Raw genomic sequence first — 16,084 nt, 5'->3', positions numbered from 1 at the left:
CGGATAGATTTGACTGGAAGACAATGGGTGACAGTTTATCACGAGCTCATCAGCCGGTGTGATAAGAACGAAACAATAGAGAGTGTAATTACTGTACGGCAGCGGGACACCAGTGAGGAGGGAACGGGGGAGAAAAAGGAGCTTCACGGAGAGAAGGGGAGAGCAGTGCCTTCTCTTTTTAGTCCTCATCTTCAGTGAGAGTGAAGCTTGTCTCTGCTTTTGCACTGCGTCACATGTTTGTCAACTCTTGTATGAATGTAGAGAGGACATACAGCTATTTTAGCTCTAATAAACAACAAAAACAGACACAGTAAGCTGCTCATCAACCGAACAGGCAGCTCGGTCTGATGTTAGTCATGTAAAAACATTTGCAGCGCTCAGAACGCCGACCTCCGTGTGTGCTCGTAAGTGACGAGCCAGGAGGTCTGCCTACCTCGCCCTCAGATGAGTGTGCTAAATGAGCTAAAAAGGGTGAAACCGACACATTAAGGACGACACAAGCTGCTGTTTTCAACCACCACTTTTGAACTTTTGTGCTGCGTTTAATAGCTGCGCGCTGCTGACTTTGATATGAGCTCATAAGTGCTTTAAGCTCAATATGCTGATATTTAAAGTGTTTTTTAATACGATACGGCCTCTACCGTGACTAAGTGGTCGCCGCCCACTGTCTTTATAAGCAGGGATCAGCGAGGACTCTCTCTCACTTCGTGCTGTACTGTAACTTTTTGTTCCTTTCACAGCCGATGCCCTGCTTCTGAACTAAAACAGTGTTTTTAATACCTCGGTTCTGCCTCTCACCTCTCACATTATATTCAAACCCTGATGTAAGACTGGACATCGGCACCTTGTTGTGTTTCAGCGCCGCCGCTTCACTGAAACCACCTCGTCAAATGAAAGCAGCATTTACGTCAAATCTGCCCCCGTCCTGAAACCGAAACCATCTGTTTCCAGACGGATAATCTTGTGGAGATTTGACGGGTTGGGCTGCTTGGTGAAAGCCAGATTTCAGGGAAGTGACCCCTCACTCTTCAGATTTGGTTGACTTGACGTACAGTTAATCTCCAGATGTTGAACTAAGACTCGCTCTCATACTGCAGGTATCTCCATCAGAGTGCACTCAGCATGCACATCGGCTTTTCGTACCATCACATGTTACTTTTGCCAGTTTACACACTTTCAGGACGTCCTGATCCACCCGCCTTCCCACCTACCGACAAACAACAGCCAGAGTTAGTGTCCTCTCTCTGTCTGGACACATTTTTTAGCCCTAAACTATCTTTATGTTTGATTGTCATAACCGAGTGAAAAAGTATTTCACAAAAAGAAATCAATCAATAAAACCCCTCTTTGTAGTGTATTTACTTCCTTATCTGCTCTAACGGGCAACAGAGCAGCCTTTTCTCAGAGAGATGATATATCAGCATCTTTTTTTAGGGGTAAGTTAAATCTTTTATGACTCAGAGCGTTTTCGCTGCTGGCCAACGGCAGGGTCACCAAGGGCATTAATTATTCAACCGTCTAGCGAGAGGAAGCGTGGGAGAGTGAAAGTGGAGGGATGAAGTCAGTGTGATATCACACAAAAACTGCTATTTTACTGGACGCAAACATCAGCAGCTCTCTGCTCATATGGTGAACTGTGACGACTGTTACAGTCTGAGGACAAAAAAAAAAAAACTACCTACCATCATGTTGAATTTAGCTTTTTGTGAATTCATGATGTGTTTAAAGGCCTGAGGCATCCCAGAGTTCCCCTGCTGTGGGTCACCTTGAGTTAAGAAGTTACTCGTCCTATTAGAGCCTTTTATTACAACTGTTTTATTAGTGGGTAATCATACAACACTTTTTCAGAAGTGAGAATAAAAGACATTATATAACTTTATACGGAAAGGAAGAGGAACAACTCTTCATGAAGCGTTTGACGAAATGTGATAACCTTGGTTTTAAGAATACAAATTCTCAAAGTATTTTTTTCATCTGACCTTTGTACATTTGTTTGCTTTTCACTTTCGTTGGAATTTTATATATTTGAGAATAAAACAAAATATCAAATACTGAATACTTTTCGGCCTGTTTGGCCTTGAAATGAGTCAAAACCACCCTAAAGTGAGCTGCTTCTGCTCAGCGGCGTTGTGAGCAGAGAGCATAAAGGTGGAGGTGGAGAGACGAGGTCCAGACCGGTTTACCATGAAGGTCAGAGGACATGTTGGTTGGTGAGATGGTGAATAACTTACAGCGGCAGTGAAAAGAAACACCCACATTAAACTGCTTCCTGTCCCTCTAATCCCCGTTAAACACGATGGACTGGTCTAGTTCGCCGCTGTCATTGACCTCATCAGTTGGAGCTCAGGTTGGTTAAGAGGAGAGCTGAATATGATCTCAGTATTTAGCAGCTCAAACTGTCCTGTCATTTGGCCAATAGGATCACTGCTAGCGTGGCTTATGTCCAATCTGTTGTCACACTGTGGCAATAAAATACTGTTCATACATGTAGATAGTTAGTTAGATAGATAGTTACACCTTTAAGACACGGAGACAGACACAGGGAGTAAATCTTCAGGTGTTGTACAGTAAGACAGGTTGTTGGGTCTCAGCAGCATCTCTTCACAGAGCCGGGCATCGCTTGACACAGTATATTAGTGTATAAATGGGAATTTAAGCCAGTATTGCACACACACACACACACACACACACACACACTCACGGACAATAGAGCCAGTCAGACGCAGCAGTGCTCAGGGTATTTAGGTGGATAATAAACCATTATTTGTCTTTGCATGGATGTGTCCTGGACGTTGTGGGAAGCCGTTCTGTGTCTTGGATAAACAGTCTTGTAGGGTAGAAAGGAAGGAACGAGTCCATGTAATTATGTGTCTCAGCCCCCAGTCTTCTGGTTTCCTCGTGTACATCTCTCTGTCTCTTCATATCCTGAGTCTGTCTTTTCCTTTGACTGTTGTTGATGCATCATATGTCAGATGTGGCTCGACGGTCGGCCCCTGGAAGGCGCTGAAAACACGGGTCAAACGAGGTGGTGTACAGTGTTTGCAGCTGACTGGTCCAGAGGGAGAGGCTGTTATTTGTAGGTGGAGGACATTTTTACTGCTGCCTTCTTCCTTTTTTGTTGTCTCCCCATTCCTCTGTTGTTCGCTCATCCTCGCATCCTTTGTGATGCTTTTGTCTCTTCCTCTCCCTCAGTGTGTCGGCCTGTACGTTAGCTTCTTTTTTTATCTCCTCTTGCCTCTGTCTCCTCCTTTTTCTCTCTTTTTTTTTTTTTTTCCTGTAACCAGATGACCTTTTTAAGTGAACCACTGCTTCAAAACCATCAGCTAAATTAGGAACAACACTACACTTAGATGACCACACACACACACACACACACACACACACACACACACTCTCTCTCTTTGGGCCAGGTAGCATCACTGAGAAGCCTGAAGTGCTCCATATGCACTGACCTGTTAACAACCATCTATTGCCACAGTTAACAAGGCAGAGACTGGAACAAGATGTACTGTGTGTGTGTGTGTGTGCGTGTGTGTGTGTGTGTGTGCGTGTGTGTGCGTGCGCGTGTGTGTGTGTGTGTGTGTGTGTGTGTGTGTGTGTGTGTGTGTGTGTGTGTGTGTGCGTGTGTGTGTGTGTGCGTGTGTGTGTGTGTCCGTGTGTGTGTGTGTGTGTGTGTGTGTGTGTGTGTGTCCGTGTGTGTGTGTGTGTGTGTGTGTGTGTGTGTGTGTGTGTGTGCGCACTCTTTATGTTTCAGACTACCTGGTCTATATCTGATGTCTCCATTATTATAGCCACACTGTTGTATTTCATGAGCTTCAAGTCAGAACGAGGAGGATAAATCATGAGTCCAAAATAAGATAATAGTATTAGTAATAATAATAATAAAAGTTCCTTGCTTTTAATGAAAACAACAAATAAAAGGAAATAAAATAACAGACATACAAACATAAAACAAAGTATATTTTTGGTTTTTCTGTTGTAGCGTGGTGGAGTTATAGCTGTGTTTTGTAAGGTGACATTTTAAATACATATATAGATAAATTAATAATAATAATAATAATAATAATACATGTTAGTCCATGGTTTTGTCACTTTATTGGGTTTATTTGTTAAAGTACAATTATATCTCAAAAATCTTCTTAGCACAGTGTTTTAGAGTTAGAGTCTCCAGAAAAGGCGCTGGAGCAGAGTTATGAGGCCGGCACCACTATGATGAGAACATTTTCCAAACTGTGTGTGTTTATGTTTCTGGGCAGACAGGTAATTGAGCGAGCACCCTGGAGGCAGGGCCGCCACCTCTGAACCGCTGCTGTCAAACGCCTGGCTAACCACACTTACTCCATTTCTCCTTAGCAGCACTGTCCTCATTTCTTCCTGTCTTTTTAGGTCTCTCTCTCTCTCTCTCTCTCTCTCTCTCTCTCTCTCTCTGATACCCTCTTTGTCTCTTCCAAAAATTCATTCACACTTGAATAACGGGGGGGGGAGTAAAGTGTTCCCCTGTGTTTTATTATGCAATGACCCTAAAAGGTCTTCTGACAGGCGCAGCAGAATACATCTCTGTTGACAGGAGAAGCAGCTGAAACGCTGGCTAACAGACAGCAGGGTTATTATGCATGATAGCAGAGGGGGGACTCTGTTTCACCCAGCCGCCGAGGGCTGCGCTTTGAGAGCACAGATAGGACAGACATCGATCGACAGACAGACAGACAGACAGACAGACCTAAGCTCAAACTGTACGTACATTTTGTTCATTGGTGTGACGGCTGGCTGACAGCTGAGGGAACACTTAAATAGGGTGAAACACACACACACACACACACACACACACACACACGTAGCCTACAGTGGTGTACACAAGGATGTTTTCATACATGAACAAACAGCGAAGCACACAAACGTCCAATCCTAAAATAGATTCCCTCCCGTCTGCCTCTGCTCCTCTTCTGCTCTCTGAAACGTGTAGTAGAATATGAATGAAACCCCTCCACTGTGAGGGTTTCTCTCAGTAGGCTGCCGCAGCACACTGCACTTTGTTAATTCAACATTCTCTTTATTTTTCTATACTCACAATTTCCATGAAATGTCTCCCCAGTCACTTCTGATCCAAAGACTTTATAACACAAAATGCCTAATTACTGCCTCATTCGGGGAAGAGTGCTGTGTGCAGTATTTATAGTGTGCAAAGATAATGTGGGAGGGAGCGGAGCTAGAAATCCTTTTAGACATCCAGCGCTGCAAAAAGTCACGCTTACTTTTACACTGAACTTGTAAAGAGGGAGTCCACACACCAGGGGCCACACATGCTGCAGAGGCACTGATTGGCCTGTCGGAGACCTGGGGTGAAATCAGCGCCTTGCATCTGTTGTTTTGCAGCATTAAAGTGAAAATGAACTCATTTGAACGCAGCGTCGCTGAGCAAGCTGATGAGCGCCGGCATCTCTGTGCATCCCAGACTGTGTGTGATGTTTATACAAGCGTCTGACCAAATATTCTTCATGATGAATTGAAAAGCGATGCACCAAAGAGAGACAAATGTAGAGCAGCAGCTCCTCACAGTGACTGCTGAGTGCACGTGAAGTGACGGAGCCCTGCACTGTACATTAACCATTAGGAAACATAACCTGACAAATCAGTGCTCTAGCTAACTGGTACAGTGCCACGCTGACTTCACTTATAACTCCTACAACCCAAATAAATCAGGATGAAAGTGATCGGTTTTACTTTTACAGAAGTTTGGAAGAAAGACATGAAGGAAATATAAAAAAGAAAAGACGACATTCCTGTAAATGTGCTCCATCTGCAGTTTGTATTACACACTCCATATTAAAACAAACGAGATGACCTGTCGAGCACACGAGCAGCCTCCATTATAACCTTCACAGGTGCTCACATGAATTATTGAACAGCGCACATCTGAGACACCGTGCATGTTTTGTAGCAGTGCAGTACAGGGCAGGTAGTCCTCACTCTACATGGATTAGCTTGTTCTGCCTGTCCGTGTTACAGGTCAGGACGTGGTGGAGGGTACCTGCCATTAAATCAGACATTCATAAAATAAGCCAACCAATAGCTGCTCCGGTGGCTCTGTGGACAGATCCTGGTGATGTTGGTGCCCTTTACAACCCTGACATGTGGCAAAAAGCTTGTAAAGTTACTAAGTTTAGTCATTGAAATAGGGCCAAGGATCCTTCCATCCATCCATCCATCCATCCATCCATCCATCCTTCCATCCATCCATCCATCCATCCTTCCATCTTCTGCAGAATCAAAATGATGAAACTCCTTTGAGATCATCTGGCTGCGTCGATTGTAATCTCATGACGTACTGCAGGACTTTGAAGTGCTAGAAAACACAGAATGCAAATAAAATGTTAACATTAAGTCATTTTTTCTTTGAAAACCATCGCCCAAGGTGGGAGATGTTATGTCGGGCCTTTAATCATGCAGCACTGTACGGAGAAATGATGAGAGGGTGACGTAGCGGCGCTCCCGAAGGTGTGCTGGGGATGACATCTCCACGGCGCACGTGGCTGCACACTGCACAGTTTATCCTCATTAGTGAAGCCACACAAAGGATGGTTTGATGGCGGTTTTAATCTTTTCTCCGTCTCTGTCTCTGTCTCTGTCTCTGCAGGGGGTTTTCCCAGCCAGCTACATTCACTTGAAGAAAGCCATCGTCACCAACCGAGGGTGAGTTTAGCAGCCTGTAACACTGGAGCTCCACTTCCAGCGTTTGAAGGTTTCTGTACGTCACATAAGCAGCATATTCCTTCGTTTACGTTATCTAGTGCTGGGATTTGATGTAATAAGATAGATCAAAGATTTCAATAAATGTAAATAAGGTATCAACAGATGAGAAAGATACACCAGGCTCAATTTAGGCTGCTCACGATGCTCACAACGTGGATTCACAGCTACATTTACTCCATCATACTTGAGCTGTGACACCAACATTTCCTTATTCTCCTGTAGCCTCCGAACATTGGTTTCCTGTGTGTTTTTAGATCCGTCTCTGTCCTCTGTATCACACACACACACGTCTGTAGCAACACGACTGTAGATGAGCAGCCACAAGTTCACCTCTGAAGAGAGAGAGGAGACCTGATTATTTCACAGTTAGATATGAGAGGAGAGGGTGAGAGACGGAGCCCACACAAATACAAATGTATTCAAATAAATTCAGTTGAGTGTAACTTGTGGCTGCTCCACACTACTGCTGCGAGGCCCGCTAATACATTTTAGATTCCTTTAAAAGTCTACGTCAATGTTATAGAAATATATTCCCATTTAAGGAAACTTTACTGCATCTGAAAGCCATTTAACCAAACAGCCCGCTCTCATTCCAAATCCTGCTGCTGTAGCCTCCGTAAAGGACAGTGTAGTGTTTATAATGTAAAGTAGTGAACATGGTCAGCTCGAACACCAGACTGGGATTTGCGTCCCGTGTGAAAATGATTTTAACCTGTTATTAGTTTCAGAACACTAACCACATGTTTTTTTTTACTGTCACCACAATGACCTGAGCGATATTAAACCGGGTTTAGTCTGATAGTCGTCATGCTACAGGCACAAAGAGCTTCATGTGCACGGAGCGGCTGAGCTGCTCACTGTGACGGCGTCTTCCACACACACTTATTATCTGACTGCCAGTCCTGAACTCCAAGACAAATGGGCTCCTTCAGCTTCATCCGTTTATCAGGTCGTCTCTGAGTTAATTCCTTTTTTTCCTCCTTGCTTTTAGAAACAGAAAGAATCCAAATCACTTTTCACCTCAGAGGCCTCCGCAGCCCCCGAACACACCATCTTCTTGATAGTTTTTCTCCAGTGTGCTCTCGCATGGTATCAAGCTCGCTCTGAGAGAGAGCTCAAAGTGCCTTGAGCAGTCGGAGCGTTGGTGTACACTGTGCCACACACAGGATATGTGTCTGTTTTTTTAATAGCAAGAGGGTATTTATGTCAGCATCTTTATGTGATTGCAGCTCACAGGCTTCTCGTGCCTATCTGCAATGATGCCACAGTCGAGTATAATTTATGTTCCACCGTGCGCGGAGGCCTTTCCTTCGTCTTGTGGCTGAAGCCACTTAACTGGTATTTTGATGAACTCACGTTTTCTGCAGGGATCAGTTGTTTTGAGACCCAGTCTCTCTAAATAAAGTATGACACTCCTCGTTCCTGATTCTCTTCCAAGTTCAAGAGTACATATTTTAATACATTTACATAATGATTTTTTTTTTTTAACTTCAGATTAATCAGAGTTACAGAGCGTGTCTCGATTTGCATAAGAGTTTTTTTAATTAAAGGCAGGGAGAGTAAATTAATTGGAATTAATGAATCCTTTACTGTTTCAAGTAGACCTCCAGGGCAAAGAAAGAGACAGAGTTTTGTGTGCGGAGAGTTTATTTTTCTGAATCTCAGCATGATGCACAATACAGTTATGGACTATTGACCAAGTGGGTCTGAAGGAAGCGTATATACTGTATGTGTGTATATGTGATGCATGTATGTGTGTGTGAGGGATGCTTCAGGGCTCCTGTTTCAACCTTTGGTCCCAACTCTAACTACAAAACCACGGCTACTTTTTTATTTGAGGTACCGAACCACAGAAATGAGTGAGCTGTAACTAAGAATTGAAACGTACATCTGAAGTTAAGCCACATTGTAGTTTTAAAAAGAGCTGAAAAGTAAAACTAAAGATTTGTATGTGTTATGTAATTGTAATCTTAATACTAAGCCCTGTACACGGTGCAGCAGTGTACCAGAGAGGAAGACGAGCTGAATCAAAGGTGATTCTTCACCAAATAAAGAGGCTTTAGTCTAACGTCTTCAATACACACTACTGTATGTGACATCATATAACATCCTGCTCTTTATTTTGAAAGTCTTTAGAGATGAGTGACCACATACGTCTAAGTCATCTCAGACTAGCAGACTAATGATGAATATGGGATCCTGCATGTGTTCAAAACGCTCATTAAGGGTCAATAAATGTGATTGTTTCTGAGATTTAATGGATCCCCTGTTTATTCTAAGAGACCAAGACATTTGAGGAGCAGGTGAAGTTTCTCTCTAGACAACAATATTTGATATATAATATATTTAGAACAATATTTGTTCAACTCCACCCTTCAGACCAGAGTTAACTTTCTTACTGAAATCTCCAAGTTGTATCTTTCATTTCTTTAGGCCAAATATTTTCAGATATACTCTGACGTGACCCCCCAGCAGGCAGCAGAGGCTCCTCAAAAACCTCCAGCTCTTCTGTGGCAAACATTTCTAGTGGTGCACAGTATTTTAAGTATGTTTTACAAATATATTTACAACTTTTTAAAAAAGAAATCAGTTTTTTTAGCGGATTGATCCTTAAACTGAAAACAACTTGCAGTCCCACACACTGCGTTAGAGATATTTATATTTATAAGTGCAACAAGCAGCAAAACGTGTTTTATTGATTTTAAATAGTTGTTGTTGAGTCGGCCCAGCCACTAAATAGAGGGGGAGCACTGATGTGAAGCAGCCTCCAGCCTCAGCACTGCGTCAACGTGTCAAGATGTTGTGAAGAACGCTTTGCCAGCTGTCTGCTTCTCTGCAGGATAAATACACTCTCAGAGCTGACATTTATAAATATCAGAAAGCAGCACCCCCGCACTTCAGGATCACACCCAGAGAGACAAATAAAGTGGTAAACACACACTCGTGCTGCATTCATGCACACAGTAAACACACAGAGACTAAAACACAGTTACATACCTCACAAACAGGAGTGTGAAAGGCACTGTAGAAATATAATAATATAGATTTATGCATAATGTTTTTAAATGGTGTTCAAGGGATCACTTCTGTTACTAGTTTTAGATTAATAAAATGTGAAATGATATAATAAGCTGTAATTTATTGGCTTTCACCAGATACCAAAAACATTCCCTGCTGCCTATAATGTTATTGTATAATAATAAAAGCATTTGTTCAGGTTATTTCATACGTGAGCTGGTTTACAGCCGTGTTATGACAATCAACCCTCATCACCATCAGCGTGTTTGACGCTTCTCATGTTTGACACCGTGTTTGTGTCTGAGTGCTTCAGATTTACAGACAGAGAGTAGATGGAAAAAAGGGGCAGACAGATGTGTGTTGTTTTTAATAGTTCACACATCCTAACTGAAGACTTGTTTAGAAAAGATCTTGGTCTCTTTATTCATCACAAGTCAAGTTAGGTAAAGTAAACCTTTTATTTGTCTGGCCCAAAATCACACATCACAAATCATTTGCCTTAGGAGGCTTTACAATGTGTGTCTGTCTCTGTCCTGAGGCCCTCAATTCAGAAAGAACGAAGGAGCAACAAAGGAGGAAAAACCCTCTCCCAGGACGGACAGAGAAGAAGTAGATATTATGTGTAAAACAGCCACACAAGAGAGAAAGAAAGACTCACAGGCTGAAGTCAGAACAGAAACGCAGGAGTTATTACAAAGTTAACAGTTTATTCTGGTTGGCAGGACGAACATGGACTATAACTTAAGAGATTCACTGAGACTGAGAGACGCTAACAGGTGTGAGGTCTGAGCAAAGAATGAGCTCTAACTGAGAATCTAAATGAGTTTGAAGTTTGGATTTGAAGGTCTGATTTCAGCGGGAGGTTCTTCCACAATAGGAAAAGACCCTGCAGCCCTTTGAGTCTGTGGACATTTAGGAGAGATGCTCTATCAGACAGGTATGAAGCTCATTTACAGTTTTACAAGTCATCAGAAGAACCTTAAAGTTTGATCTGACATGAGCAAGAAGCCAGTGAGGTGAAGCTACAGCAGCCATAATATGATGGAGTAGCCTGGTTTTAGTAACTATCAGCTAACCACTGGAGACTTTTAGTGCTGTTAGGATCTCTGCACCACTGTTGTACAGAGGTCCTAATTTCAGATGATGCTGCGTAAGTGGAAAAAGGCGATCTTGTTGATTCCTTAATGTGCTGATCAGAAGAGGGTGTTTGGGTTTATATGGGGACAGCCAGTAACGAGCGAGGACACTTTAAAAGTTGTGGCTGATTAGGCCGAGGGCAGGAGAGCAGCCAGCCAGCTCTGAAGTTATGGCCAAGGTAGGCAGATACCAGTTGTCTTTGTTCCAGCATCAGACTCACCGTCTCCATCTTTGATGCTCTCTGTTCTCTAACGAGAGCACACGTTTGAGCTCTTTTTGTCCTGGCATGCTGAGACCTCTAATGAGCGCCTGTTCAGTCCTGTTTGTGAATCAGCGCAACTCGTTCACTTTAAAGTGAAGGTTCAAATGAAAGATTGATGCGTGGATCATTTAATCAGTAGTTTAGGAACCGGTCGGCAGAGAAAGAAAGCACAACCTCCCCTTCATGTTGTCCTGTTTACCACTGAGCATTCAAACTACAAAAACTGGACTAAAGCAACCAAAAACTGCAAACTAATTGCTTCGGTAGTCTTTGTCATCGAGATAATTATGTATCTAAGATCCATTCCACCACTAATCACTGTATACCTGAAGGGACAAAGGGTGTGAATGTCTCCTCTCCAGTGAGATTCTTCATATGAACACTCTGAGTGGTCAAAAAGACTAGAAAGGTGATATTGAAGCACAGTCACGCTGTTCAATCACAATTATGTAAATCTGTAAATTGAGGCGTGTCATGGGGTTGGTCGCCAGGAGCAAAGGGCAAAAGACCCAAACACACAGATGCAGGCAGATCAGGAGATATTTTAGTGAGAAAACTCTGAACAGACAAACTTAAGCAGTCGATAACCCTCAAAGGAGCAAAATACAACAACTGAAACAAACCATAAACTGAGAACAACACATCTGAGTGGGTGTAAGTAAAGGCTGACTGATGAGAGCAGTGAAGACCGGAGAGGCTGACAAGGAACAGGTGCAGACGGTCACAGCGGCAGGAAGTAACAAATGAGGAGGAGACGCCTACAAAATAAAACAGCGAAGCATCAACCACGAACAACCAGACTGCCAAAATAGAAAACACAACAGGGGAAGAAAGAAAAGCAAAGAAAAGAAGTCCCCAGAAGAGTCTTTAAGAGCCTTTAACCAGACATGAGAGGGGGGAACAGAAGCAAAACCCCCAAGCATCCATACGGTTTAAGGAACTCTGTGTTTGGCCTCTATCTCGTCCTGCTTGTCCTCACAGTGTGTGTGCTTGTGTGTGATAAGTAAGTATGTGTTTGAATGAGTGGGCATGTTAAACAACGATATGACTTTGGAAGAGCCACACACACACAGGTTACATGCATGTCACATGTTGAAGTGTTGACTGTTCTGTATTTTCAGTCATTAGAGAAAGAAAACGGGATAAAAAAAATCATCAAACGTGGCTGGATTTACATAAAACAAAAGACAAAGTGAAAGCAGCCGACAGACAGAATAATTAAAGGCTTTAAAGTTTTAAGCAGCTGTGGGCTTAAATTATTTTTCTAAACCGAGTGAAGACAAAAAAGTTTGTCGTCTCGAAAAGAGAGACGTTGTGTGTGTTTGCATAGAGAAACAAAGAGGGACACTCGTGAGCGCAGGCCGTCGGGGCGGGGGTTCAGAATAAGCTCGGAGTAAATATGAACACACACTTGCTGACAAAAGAAGAAAGACTAGATGCGACAGGTCGGGCAGAGTGAATGAAAGCTGGAGGGATGAGAGTGCAGAGGGGGGAAATGAAGTGGAAAGAGGAGGGAAGAGAAAGAGGAAACAAGGGAGGGAGTAGATGGAGGAAGAAGCAGCGAGTAGAAACGAAAGTAGGAACGATGGAAATGTGCCGGAACAACGCCAAAAAGTTGAGGATGAACAGAAGGAGGGAGGAGGGAGAGATTAGATTTAGTGAAAAGTAGAACTGAAGAGGAGAGGAGGAGAAGCGTCTGAGATACAAGTGTAACTAATGTGGGTGAAATCATCAGGCGACCGCCAGCTACGGCTCAGCTGGGAGATCAGCTAATCTAGCACACTGCTTTTATTAATTAATCAGTTATGAGGCAGAGAGAGAGAGGGAGAGAATACAGAGTAGAGTAAAAACCAAGAGAGGAGAGGAAGAATAAAGGAGTGAGTGAAAGACAGAGAGAGGCACTCTAATATTCCTGACTCCAGGGGCTGAGATGGTGACTCAGCTTTCAGTTTTTCCCCTCCTTTCACATTTATGTGTCAGGGAGGGAGGACAGGAAGGAGAGAGTTAACGATTTTTCAAGTCGCTGAGGCGAGCTAAGGTACTTTTGCTCTAGTTTGCTAGTTTACTGAGTTTAGAAATATACTGTAATACTGTGTGTTCTGTTACAGATAATAGTTAACAGGTAGTTAGATAGTTAATATAGTGTAGTTACAGGGTGAGTGCACGGTAATGAGGCAGCAAAGTCTGAATATGGAGGAGGAAGTAAAAGTCCTGCATCCAAAAATATAGTGTATGAAGTGTGCTGTGTGTGAGGTGTGTGTGAGGTGTGTGTGAGGTGTGTGTGAGGTGTGTGTGAAGTGTGTGTGAGGTGTGTGTGAGGTGTGTGTGAGGTGTGTGTGAGGTGTGTGTGAGGTGTGTGAGGTGTGTGTGAGGTGTGTGTGAGGTGTGTGTGAGGCGCAGTCGAAGTCATAATCAGTCAGTCTGTCCACATGTCCCATTTCCATCCGCTAAACCTGACAGTTGCTGTGAGTGTTAACATTTGTGTTCGCTAATGACACATTATCACATAATTACCAAACAGACATTAGTCAGTGTCTGTGCCTGCGTCACACCGCCGGACTGTCTCTCTGAAGGAGAACATCCGGGGTAGCCGTGGACAGGCTGCTCTACTTCTGTCACTCTGACATGCCTAAACACAATTCACTTTAACTCGCCATTGTTAAAGCCTAACTGTATGTAAGGCGACACAATAGGCCGAGGTCCTTGGTGACAAACAAGGTCAACGGTTTATTGGGTCTCTTTGGTGCGAAGGACGTGTCGCTCTTTGTGTCTTTAAATGTTCTTTCCTTGTGCAAATCTGAATCGTCTGTAATAATAATGACAGTTAAGCTCAGCGGCTGTGAATAAAACGTGTGTGTGTGCTTCTCTGTTATGTTTCCACACAGGCCACATGAGACTGTGGTGCCTCTCGAAGACCCCATTGTCACCGAGGTGACGTCAACCCTACAAGAATGGGCCTTACTATGGAAGCAGCTCTACGTGGTAAGCAGCACAGAGTGCATTTCTTTAGGATGTTGTGTCACTGCAGCTTTTATTTTGTTCACAAAGGCGAGAGAGTGAGTACACCAAAGGCTCTTTAGCTGTTTCATGTCCTGCCACAGTCTCAACAGGCAGAAACATGTCATGCTAGTCAGTAGCCAGCATGAACTATTTACACACAGGCTCTGGGAAAGTGTGTTTAATGTGTTCTACCTTTTATATTTGTTTGTGATTTTAAGATAAACCATCATCTTTTGCTAAACCCAGCCAAATAGCTTTGTTGCGTAAACCTAACCAAACTGACACTGATGATATTTTTTAAAAACAAAACTGAACACAGTACGTTCACTAAGTCTATAAATAAAAACATATGTCTTTGTGGATCTTTACAGTACATTACCAGGCCGTATAGAGGTCCAATGCTGTTATTAGGGCGGCAACTAACAACTTTCCTGATTGCTGATTAATCTGTTGATTATTTTCTTGATTAATTCCTTAATCATTTGGACCATAAAATGTCAGAAAATGCTGAAAAATGTATCTTAATGTTTCCCAAAGCCCCAAATGGCATCTTCAAATGTCTTGTTTTCACCACAACCCAAAGATATTCAGTTTACTGATTCACATCTAAGAAGCTGGAATCAAACCGTAATCAGCTGTAATCAATTCAGCTCAAAAAAAGGAAGCAGGTGTTGTAATTGTGAGGTTTTTACTCTTGTCTTGTTCTGAGAAAGTGTAGAAATCGTCGAGGGAATGCTCTTTTTGAAACATCCAAACTTTGTATATAAGTTCCTCTTTGCACTTGGTCATTTCCTTCCAGTCCATGATGTTTAGTGATGTTTGCAGGGATGGCCACTCTGAATGTCCACATTATGCCATTCACTGTTGAGTGTGGTGCTTACAGTCACCCGTAGCTCACGTGCTAACACTGGCTAACACTGGCTAACACAGCCTAACGCTGGCTAACACTGGCCAACACTGCCTAACACTGGCTAACACTGGCTAACACTGGCCAACACTGCCTAACACTGCCTAACACTGGCTAACACTGCCTAACACTGCCTAACACTGGCTAACACTGGCTAACACTGCCTAACACTGGCTGACACTGCCTGACACTGCCTGACACTGCCTAACACTGCCTAACACTGGCTACCACTGCCTAACACTGGCTAACACTGCCTAACACTGGCTAACACTGGCTAACACTGCCTAACACTGGCTGACACTGCCTGACACTGCCTAACACTGCCTAACACTGGCTAACACTGCCTAACACTGGCTAACACTGGCTGACACTGCCTGACACTGCCTAACACTGCCTAACACTGGCTAACACTGCCTAACACTGGCTAACACTGGCTAACACTGCCTAACACTGGCTAACACTGGCTAACACTGCCTCACACTGGCTAACACTGCCTAACACTGGCTAACACTGATTCCTTTGCTTTCAGTCGGCCCTCAGATGTGGCGAGTATGTCACGTTTGCTCGTAGCATTCATTTTTAATGTTCACACTGAAAAACCTGCAGCATTTCATCCTTTATTGAACAACAGAGTTATGCCATGAAGTCTTTGTACTTTGAATTTTTCCTCCTCGCTCTGTGTGTTAATCTAGTGTCAAAGGGCGTTTTCAGACCGGCTGGTAAAGAGTGCTGAAGATGTGCCACTGGTTGTTTCTTTCTCTCTTTGTGCCTTCATTTTGTTTTCAGGGCTTTTTGCAAATGTTTGAACATTCTGCTCTTTACCCTCCTTTTCCTTTTTTACTTGTTTCGTTGACCCTCAAAAAGAAAAAGGTTAGAAACTTTAGTTTCCTTTAAAATGTGACCTTTGGGGTGAATTTATTTACATTCACAGTGTACTCACTGCGATGTTATGCCTGGCTGACGCACCCTTGTTATACACATGTCACACTTTTATAGAAAGAAAGAAGAAT

The 16,084-nt window shown here is 43.2% G+C and overlaps 1 protein-coding gene across 1 annotated transcript in view; it reads left to right on the top strand.

Annotated features, from left to right (window-relative positions):
* Positions 1 to 16,084, top strand: part of LOC139220197 (dedicator of cytokinesis protein 3-like) — a 106,073-nt gene that overhangs the window by 19,234 nt on the left and 70,755 nt on the right. Inside the window, exons 4-5 of the mRNA XM_070852270.1 lie at positions 6,635 to 6,690; positions 14,053 to 14,149. Of these exons, the coding sequence (XP_070708371.1) occupies positions 6,635 to 6,690; positions 14,053 to 14,149 (153 nt within the window). The remainder of the gene's footprint in view (positions 1 to 6,634; positions 6,691 to 14,052; positions 14,150 to 16,084) is intronic.

The sequence above is a fragment of the Pempheris klunzingeri genome, chromosome 2, assembly GCF_042242105.1.
Source record: "Pempheris klunzingeri isolate RE-2024b chromosome 2, fPemKlu1.hap1, whole genome shotgun sequence".
NCBI lineage: Eukaryota > Metazoa > Chordata > Actinopteri > Acropomatiformes > Pempheridae > Pempheris > Pempheris klunzingeri.
The sequence above is the reverse complement of the archived record's forward strand: the minus strand, read 5'-3'. Positions and strand labels throughout refer to the sequence as shown.